General features: G+C 34.1%; 1 protein-coding gene across 2 annotated transcripts in view; it reads left to right on the top strand.

Moving 5' to 3' along the window:
• Window positions 1-5,280: 5,280 nt before the first annotated feature.
• The window catches only part of pah (phenylalanine hydroxylase), a 28,992-nt gene continuing 24,157 nt past the window's right edge, over window positions 5,281-10,115 (top strand). The window contains exons 1-2 of one of the 2 annotated variants that reach the window (XM_049475006.1): window positions 5,281-5,410; window positions 8,253-8,360. In XM_049475006.1, the coding sequence (XP_049330963.1) occupies window positions 5,366-5,410; window positions 8,253-8,360 (153 nt within the window). In that variant the 5' untranslated portion in view covers window positions 5,281-5,365. Of the gene's footprint in view, window positions 5,411-8,249; window positions 8,361-10,115 lie in introns of both variants that reach the window. The other variant, XM_022671771.2, reaches the window with a different exon arrangement.

The raw sequence follows: 10,115 nt of genomic DNA, 5'->3' as shown, positions 1-10,115 counted from the left end.
AAGGAAGAATGTATCTTAAATGTTTGGTATGTCCTGTAGATTGTATATGTCACGGATTCCACATTATTCCCACTATGTATTTGCTACTGCTATGCCGCTATCACTAGCATTGTAAGCCTGTTGGGAGCATCGGCTAAAAGTGCTGTATTTGGGAATGAACAGAGGTAGGCTATTCAACAAAAGTTCCTACTCGTTATCATATTTCAAAGTCCATTTCACACCAGATTTCTTCTTTAAAAACCTCCTTAAACAAATTAGTAAGGTTTAAACATGAGAGGAACAGCAAAATAATATATTATAAATATATATATATATATATAATAAAATATATATATAAATATTTAGATTGGTTGATGGTTGATGGATTATAAATATACTAACTGAACAGATATAACATATTAAAGTGTCATTAAAAGTATATAAAAAAATACAAATGTAGATATAGACTATTCATGTGTGTACGCTGAAAAAAAATATATTCATTGGCTCAACTCAGTCAAGTTATCATTTAGATTTGATTCAGTTAAGTTGTAAATATATAACATTTTAAGTTCATTTAACTTAACTCAGTCAAGGTATCATTTTGCTTACACTCAGTTAAGTTGTAAATACATACAATTTTAAGTTTATTCAACAACTTAACTGAGTCAAAGCTAGATATTAACTTGAATCAGCTAAGTTTATTCATCTTAACTACGTTTTGTACACACAACAATAGTTAAATTAACTCAACAGTTATTTTTCAAAACTGTGGGCTTAAAGAATTTAGTTTATTTAATATATAAGAGCAGCATAAGAGTGAACTCTGTAAAGAAAAGGGAACTCAGCACCTCCAAGACAACATACTGTGAGCAGCAGGAACTCAGAATAAAGGTAACTTGCTCTTATAGCCTACAACACTGAGACCTGGCAACCAACACATATATTTCACTAAATCAGACTAGGATAAGGTAGCTTTGGGCAACAGACAACACTAAGATGGTAAGTAAAGGAGAGGTCACACCCAATATGCAAATATATGTTGCCAGCAGCCTATGGGAAAGCTGTATGAACCCTTACTGTAGAAATAGCATTGACATGTGTAGTATGACTAAAAATGTGGTTGAAAATTAAAATAACAACAAACATTTTCAAGATTTCAGGTTGAACTTCTCTGAATTTATATTATTGAGTTCACTTAACTTGATAAAATCAGTTATCCTGACTCCTAAAACACAAAATCCCTTTTTCTTAGAGTGTATGTAACTGCTGCTATCTGAATAGAGCGTTTTTAGTACAACAAACAAACGTTAAAAACAGCCACTCCACAACAAAGCCCTTAATCACTCTGCTTCAGAGAACCACGGTTAGTCTTAAACAAGCACTCATCTATATCCTCCCTCAACCATTGGAGTGAATCTGTGCGTTAAACAGCGTTATACAGTGTGGCCTGATGCTATCAACCCACAGCTAAAAACAAGAGAGAGGAATCTTATCCCAGTCAGGAAAACCCCTTCATAAAACACACTGACATGAGATCCAGCTTAACTTCTAATCATCAGTCAGTTATTGTATATTTTAGGGGCTTTTTGGGCTTAAACTGTCAGAACCAACCAAATTAAAGAGACATTAGTTTCATAATTGAGCTAAAATCAGAATTCAGAACTTTATCTGTGGTCATAAACAGCAGAATCCTGTTTATAATCACGGTTTTTGTTTAACTGAAAGTTAAGGTAAAGCATTATGTAACTCACTGCGCGTGTATCTCCGTGAATTATTATTATTTAAGGGCTTAAGCGATGATTGGTGAAAAGAACATTTAACTGGAGGATCATTCATATACTTTTACAACGCTTCCATCTAGTGGTGGTTTGGGAAAAGACAAGAGCTACGAATGAAAACAGAATTTCAAATAGAATATCACTGAAAAGTTCACTTTATCACTTTATTTCAGTAATTCAGCTCAAAATGTGAAACTCGTATATTATATAGATGCATTAAACACACAGAGTGATCTATTTTAAGCGTTTATTTCTTTTATTGTTGATGATTATGAAGCTTACAGTCAATAAAAAAAACCTTTTAAAAATCAGTATCTCAAGAAAATTAGAATATTATATTAGATCAATTAGTACTTTTGGCTGTAGTGTGGGCAGTGTGCCAAGTCCTGCTGAAAAATGAAATCTGCATCTTCATAAAAGTTGTCAGCAGACGGAAGCAAGCAGTGCTGTAAGTCAGGGCAGTGTTTTCCTGCAAAATCTTACAGCACTTCATGCTTCCCTCGGCACACTGCCCACACTGCTAAAAGTAGCTATTGGTCTTATATAATATTTAAATTTTCTGAGACACTGATTTTTGGGTTTTCATTGACTGTAAATAAATCAATAAATAAAGTAAATAAATTTTAAAAAAATATTTTTTAATGATATTCTAATTCTTTTTCAGATGCACTAGTTTAACCTACTAGAGACTCAGACTTGAGTAAAGGTAAAAGTGGTGCACATTTAAGTGGCAGTACTAAACTATTTAGCATGTTTTGTACTTAAGTATTGCAAGTAGTTTATACTAAAATGTACTACTTAAGTACAAGTATTGTTATTTAAAGCAATTACTACAGAAAGCACTCCCAGCTGGCATTTCAATATTGAATTAACGTTGATTCAAGTGTTGATTTTGAAAAGTGAATCAACGTTGATATAGCAATGTTGTTTCAACGCCATACATTCAACCTGTAATAAACTATAGCTCACTTAAATCAGAAAATCCTATGGTTAACAAAGTGTTAATAAACTTACATCACTGCAGTAAAGCTGAGTATAAAGAAAGTTTATAACCACCACTACCAATCGGATTCAATATCTGATCTCAAAAACACAAAGAAAATGTAAAATGCTGATTCAAAAGGCAGAAGGTTGAGGACATTATGTTGATTCAATGTTAAAATTTCAATGTTAGCACAACTATTGAACAATAAATGTTGATTCAACGTTGTTGCAACGTTAAAACAACAACCTAAGTTACTTTAGTCATATTTCAACCACATTTCAACGATGAAGGTCGGTTGTGTTCCAGCTGGGTTATTTATAATTTTTAAGGACACTCACAAACTCTGGAATGTGTAGCATAGAGGAATATAGGACACTTACATGCAGTCTTAATTAATTCTTAATTAACTCTCTCTAACTAACAAACTCGCCCAAAAAAGAGGCTAAACAGAACTGACAGACATTAGAATATTTTAACCAATTCAGTATAAAAGGTCAATAGTTGGTCTATCGCTACTGTAAAATCAACTAAAGCTCTCAAAGGCCACATGCAATATCCATGTTTTAACACACACACACATGATGTGAAACTGCACCATTAATAAATACACTCAGAATATTGATTTTAGAAAAATGTATTATAATGTTTAGTCTGTTAACTTCTTTTTTGTTAACTAACAACAGATATTTGTCTCCCTCTGCTGGTATTAAAGCTGAAACACGTATCAGATGTTACTTCCTGCAATATCTAATCTTCTCTGGCACTACAGTTAGCAAGGATTAATCAATTATTGACTTAATAAAGGAGTTTTCTATATATTATCTAATACAGGAGTTAACCTTAACCTTTTTAACTGTTCGACCCCCTTGTAGGCTCCAGAATAGTTTTACTAAATTGGCAACACAATTATTAGTTTGTTTGCTTAATGTGAATTATTGGGCTGTGTTAATGTGTTATGCGTATGTTAGCAGAGATTTAGGAACAGTGGGTAATCATAATCCACGTTTTTTAAACATGTAATTGCAGAAAACCCCATTGTAAAAACTTAGTGCTGGGAAGTCAGTTAACAATGAAGTCCAGTAATCAGGCGCAGAGCGTTGTGTAATCCTCTGTTTCTGGGCTGCCTCAGGGCTGTAAAAAAAACAAAAACAAATTACAAGTATTTTTCATCATATTCTCTGGAAGTAGGCTTGTTTAATCTCCACTTATAATTCAACCTTATTAAAAATGCTCCATTTAAATCCAGCCTGGACTTGCAGAGGCGTGGCACACATATGTGAATCAAGACTGTGAATCGATGAGTCCAGTAGAATGGCGAATGAGTCAGTTTGAATGAGTGAAAAGAAAACTAAGCATCTGGCAACCTGGAACAAGACTGAGAATGAGTCGGTTTGATTCAGTAAAGAAAAACTAATGTTCTCCTCTATTACAAAACTACTGAGACGCTGTCAGTGGCCGAAGGAAACATATTTTGCTGCCAAGAAATATATTTTTCTTTATAAAGCTGCTTTTATTAAAGTAGAGTTATGTGTCCTGGGCAGGGGTGATTCCAGGATCAGAGGTTTAGGGGGGCTGAAAACACAGAGAGTCTTATATCACAAGAAATAGAATTATTTACATTAAAATCAGACACACAAACTATCATATACAAGGGATATACTATATCTTTTCAGCAGATAGGAAGATAAAACATGCATTCTCCATAATCTAGTCTAATTTAAATTACTAAAAGCTAAAAGATAACTCAGCAAAACCCAGACAGTACTAGTCTAGCACCTCACCTTTAATATAATAAACACACAGACAGGACTAGTCTAGCACCTCACCTTTAATATAATAAACACACAGACAGTACTAGTCTAGCACCTCACCTTTAATATAATAAACACACAGACAGTACTAGTCTAGCACCTCACCTTTAATATAATAAACACACAGAAAGCTACTCAAAACTCAGTATATATATATATATATATTTATAATTGTAATAACAACAACAACAGCAACAGTAATAATAATAATAATAATAATAATAATAATAATAAAAATACGAAGAAGTAGAAGAAGAATACAGTCACAGTCACTTTATTTTATTGTATTTAAATATAGAATGAATTTCAATGCATCTAGATTAGAGTAGTAGAATTTTCTATAGAATTTACTACAATTTTCCTCTGGAATTCCTCTGATTCTGATTTGATATATAATATTTTGATGATAAGAAAAAAATATTTTGGATAAAGTATGTCAGATGTATATTGTTTTTATTTATTTTTTTGTAGTTTAGTTTACTTTAGTTTTTTAGTACTTCATTTCTTTATTGTAAAAAGTGGAACATTACTTTATATTAGTTTGTTTTTTTTGTCTGAATTGGGTTTGGTGTTGAGCTCACGTGCTGTGCTGGTTCTATAACGGCTTACAGGCTCGCGCTCCGCTGAATCCAGGAAGAGGACAGGTTTTTGGGGTGGCGGGGTGGAGGGGGCGGGTGGAGGTGGGTATCACGTGACTTAGGGAAACTTTAAAGTGCTTGCGTTGTTGCGCAAAATTGACCAGAGACTCCAAACATCCAACTAAACTCAACTGATTAAGAAGAAGAGAGAGAGAAAGAGAGAGAGCAGGGATGGACAGAGCTTTCAGCAAGATGAATGGAGACAGTGGAGTGCAGGTATGTATATATTATTTGTATTATGTGTTTTATATATATATATATATACGTATATATATATATATTATGTATTATATATGTTTATTATTAAACATGTAAGTCTATAATGTTATAATGAATACTGACCACTGTAAATATAAAACATATGGTTAAATATTTGCAGTAGGTAAACAGACAGTGCAGACACAGATGTTAACACAGTGTGTGCGTGTGTGTGTGTGTGTGTGTGTGTAGTCCTGTATTCAGTCTATTGTTGCAGTGGTTGTGGGTCAGCTGAACTGTTCAGTAGAGTCAGCAGAACTCTTTCATTCCTGAACATCATCAAAATAATCACCTGTTAATTAGTGCCTAAACTCTTCTGCTAAATATATATATATATATATATATATATATATATATATACGTATATATATATATATATACGTATATATATATATATATATATATATACGTATATATATATATATATATATACGTATATATATATATATATATACGTATATATATATATATATTGATTTTGCTTTGTATAGGTTTATGTTTGAGTAAAATAAACATTGTTATTTTTTTATAAACTACAGACAACATTTCTCCCAAATTCCAAATAAAAATATTGTCATTTGGAACATTTATTTGCAGAAAATGTGAAATGGTTGCAGAGAAAACAAGTTCATATTCATAAAGTTTTAAGAGGTCAGAAATCAATATTTGGTGGAATAACCCTGGTCTGGTTTTTAATCACAGTTTATTTCATACATCTTGGTATCATGTTCTCCTCCACCAGTCTTACACACTGCTTTTGGATAACTTTATGCTGCTTTACTCCTGGTGCAAAAATTCAAGCAGTTCAGTTTGGTGGTTTGATGGTTTGTGATCATCCATCTTCCTCTTGATTATATTCCAGAGGTTTTTGATTTGGTAAAATCAAAGAAACTAATAATTTTAAAGTGCTCTCTTATGTTTTTTTCCAGAGCTGTATCTATATATAGTACCAGTCAAAAGTTTGGACACGTCTCCTCATTTAAAGTTTTTATTTACTTCATTTTTTTTAACTGACTCTCCAAATTGTAGATTAATATTAAAGACATACAAAACAATTAAGGGACAGATATTGAATGAGATGGTGATTTGAGGTGATTTAATTGGGATGAGCTGGAGCTTCACAGCGTGACGGAAAAGCAGCAGCTGTTGTTCAGCACCTCCAGGAACTCCTCCTAAAAAAGACGCTGAGAAAACTATTCCAGGTGACTCTCCCTCATGAAGACACTGAGATTAAAATCTCACCAAGAGTGTTCAGATCTGTCCTTAAAGATAAATCTGAAATATAAAACATATTTTGGTTCGTTTAAAACTCAGCATGTGTTCCTGTATAACTTGAATATAGTCTTCAATATTAAATTTACAATATAAAAATAAATAATAATAATAAAAAGAAGAAAATACATTGAATGAGAAGATGTGTTCAAACTTTTGACTGGTACTGTATACATATATAGGTCTTGTATATTAGTTATATGTGTGAAAGTAGAAAATACTTGCCCTCTCTTAAGAAGGTCATAATGGATTATCATTAAAGGGTTAGAGTTCAGAAGTCATGCCCACTTAAACATTTCTGAACCCTGGGAATGTAATGCAGGGAATGTGCTGTGATGATAGTCATGAGATTGCAAAGCCCCCCTGCCTATATATTTTCACACACACACACACACACACACACATGCAAAAAGTAATAGAACGAACTATTATATTTGGGGCCAATTAGACCCCACTTAATGTATAACACCTATGAAAAAATTATGTTATTATGAATGAGGACAATCAAGTGTCACCATGTTCTCCTCCACCAGTCTTACACACTGCTTTTGGATAACTTTACGCTGCTTTACTCCTGGTGCAAAAATTCAAGCAGTTCAGTTTGGTGGTTTGATGGTTTGTGATCATCCATCTTCCTCTTGATTATATTCCAGAGGTTTTTAAATTGGTAAAAACAAAGAAAATCATCATTTTTCGGTGTTTTTTATTTTATTTTATGCAGATAATATAGTAGTATAGAGAGGAAGATAGAAAGAGAGAGAAATATACTCAACTCAGATAAAATAAGGTTTTATTTACACATGAAACTGGACACATTGATCCCAGCAAAGCATTACGTAATACCCTCACGTGGTGAGCTCACTCGTGATTAGATAAGGCTGGTGAACAGCCAGTTACACTTACATTTACATTTATGGCATTTTAATAGATGGTTTTATCCAGAGTGATTACGATAACTCTTAGCCATTCACTCTGATAGAGTCTGCTATTGGAACCCAAGCCTGGATAAGTTGAGTTTACTTAAAAAATGTGAGGAAACCGTTTGCCTTAAAACGTTAAGTAATGGGTAAAGAAAACTTGAGTTAGCATAAATTAAAACATCAAGTTATTACAACTAAAGGGGAAATTGATTTATTTGTAAGGTAGCCCAGGGGGAATCACTACACACTGATGGTGAGTGTCTGTCAGAAACTGTTGGACACGCCCAGTATGCAAATAGATTGTGACAGAAGCCAATAGAAAAGAAGCTGTTAATGGCAAAACAGACTAAACTCAGTTATTATAAGTTGGTTCAACTCAAAGATCTTAGTTTAAATAGGACAGTATATAAGTGCCCAGAAATGTCCAACTAACTCAAAATAGTTGAGTATTGTTTAGAAATATCCAATTTTATGTAAAACAAACTCAAATCATTGAGTTCAAACAATGTATGGCATTACAGTGTAAGAAGGATGCTTAGGATGATGATAATAAATGTGTCTAAAGCTGGTAAATTCCAACGTTCCTCGTTGTTTCTCATCTTCAGCAGAGCTCCATGTACCTGGAGGAGCAAACCAACAAGTCCGGGGTTCTGTCCTGCATCTTCTCCCTAAACGAGGAGGTGGGATCACTGGCCAAGGCTTTAAGGCTGTTTGAGGTAAGTTCATCAAAGCTGTATCTACACAAAAATCAGTGCCTCTTACACGTCAGTCGAGTTGTGACTTAGACCAGCCGGTTCCGAGACAGCTTCTTCCCCCAGGCGACCAGGCTGTGGAACAGCCAGTAGAACAGTGTTCTGCCCAACCCACCCCACTGACTGACACCCATACAAACTCTGTACCCTGCACTTTTCTTTACTTTACACTGCATCTATCAGACTTTCCCATATTATACAGCATTCTGCCCCCTGCACTCCCCACTTCTCACTCTACTCATTCCTTACCTGCACTTACTCATAGTTATTCTGTCATCTACTGCACTACATTTCCTCACTTCCACACATATACACACACACTCCAGATATCTGCATATCTACATATGTGCAATATTTGTCTATAGTACAAGTTATTATGTGTATTGTTATTGAGTATACTGTGTATATTGTTTATACTGTAAAGGTATCTGTATGCCTTATTGTATATTATATTTTATTTTATTACTTTTCTTGTAAATATGGTTCTCTGCACATTGGTGGGAATCTGCACACAGATTTTTTCACTCCCATGTACACCTGTACTCTGTGTTAAAACTTCAACGTTGATTTATTTGTACTTTGTTACATTTTTCACAAACATTAAATGTTATTAGTAGTTGATGTGGTGTGCTGCAGTGGATAACACCACTACCTGCCATGTGTGAGCTACCCTATCATGTGGGAGATTGGGGTTCAATTCCCACTCTGGGCATCTGAATTCTGCGCTAAACCCATAAGAGTCCTTGGGCAAGACTCCTAACATTACATTTGCCCAACTCTATAACAGGAATAACCTTCTTAGTGGCTCTGGATAAGAGCATCAGCTAAACAAACAACACAATGGTAAATACTGACCTGATCCAAGACATACCGTTACATCAAAAGCCAAAATCAAACACAAGATTAACCCTGAACCCTGACGTCAGCGTGTGGAACTGCTGTGTAAATCAGATTGATTTTTAGTAGACATTTAAATGGCATTGGTTTCGGCCGTGACCCCTGTGATCACGCCCACTCTGCTCCTATCAAAGTGCATGTTTTGTTATGAAACTGTTGACTTTTTCACCAACTACGTGCACTGCAGCACATGATGACCCCTTCAACACAAACATTCCCTCTGCTGTCCCAATCTCAAAAACATGGACGTCCGGCTACACAGCACATTTCTGGAGTTCAAAAATCTGGAGTTTAACAAAAATGTGTGAAAGTGTTAAACTGTGTGATTTTATTCTCCAACTTAAACTACAAGTTGAGTTTACCATACACAAAAAAAAAAATCTGAGCGTTAGTAAATGTAGCGTAATTAAATTTGTGTTATTAACAACAAAAAAATATGTTTCTACCTTTACATGAATATATCTAGTTTTTAATTACTCCACATTTGTTCAAAATACAAGACATTGTGTATTTTTTCCTTAATATAATTTAATTATGTAATCCTAACAAATCTTTTTAGGTACACAACAAACCTGCACAACAAACTAAAGTCTTGTTATATTTACTCGGGTTTTAGTCACTACCTGTGTCAATGCTCTTTCTACAGTGTTGGCTTTCCTATAGGCTCCTGGTACCATATATTTGCATATTGGGTGTGGCCTCTCCCTTACTCACCATCTCTGTGTTGTCTGTTGCCCAAAGCTACCTTATCCTGGGTGTGCAGTAATTATAATTGATAGATAGATAGATAGATACTTTATTGATCCCGAAGGAAATTTAGCA

The sequence above is a fragment of the Astyanax mexicanus genome, chromosome 2 (assembly GCF_023375975.1).
Source record: "Astyanax mexicanus isolate ESR-SI-001 chromosome 2, AstMex3_surface, whole genome shotgun sequence".
NCBI lineage: Eukaryota > Metazoa > Chordata > Actinopteri > Characiformes > Acestrorhamphidae > Astyanax > Astyanax mexicanus.
The sequence above is the reverse complement of the archived record's forward strand: the minus strand, read 5'-3'. Positions and strand labels throughout refer to the sequence as shown.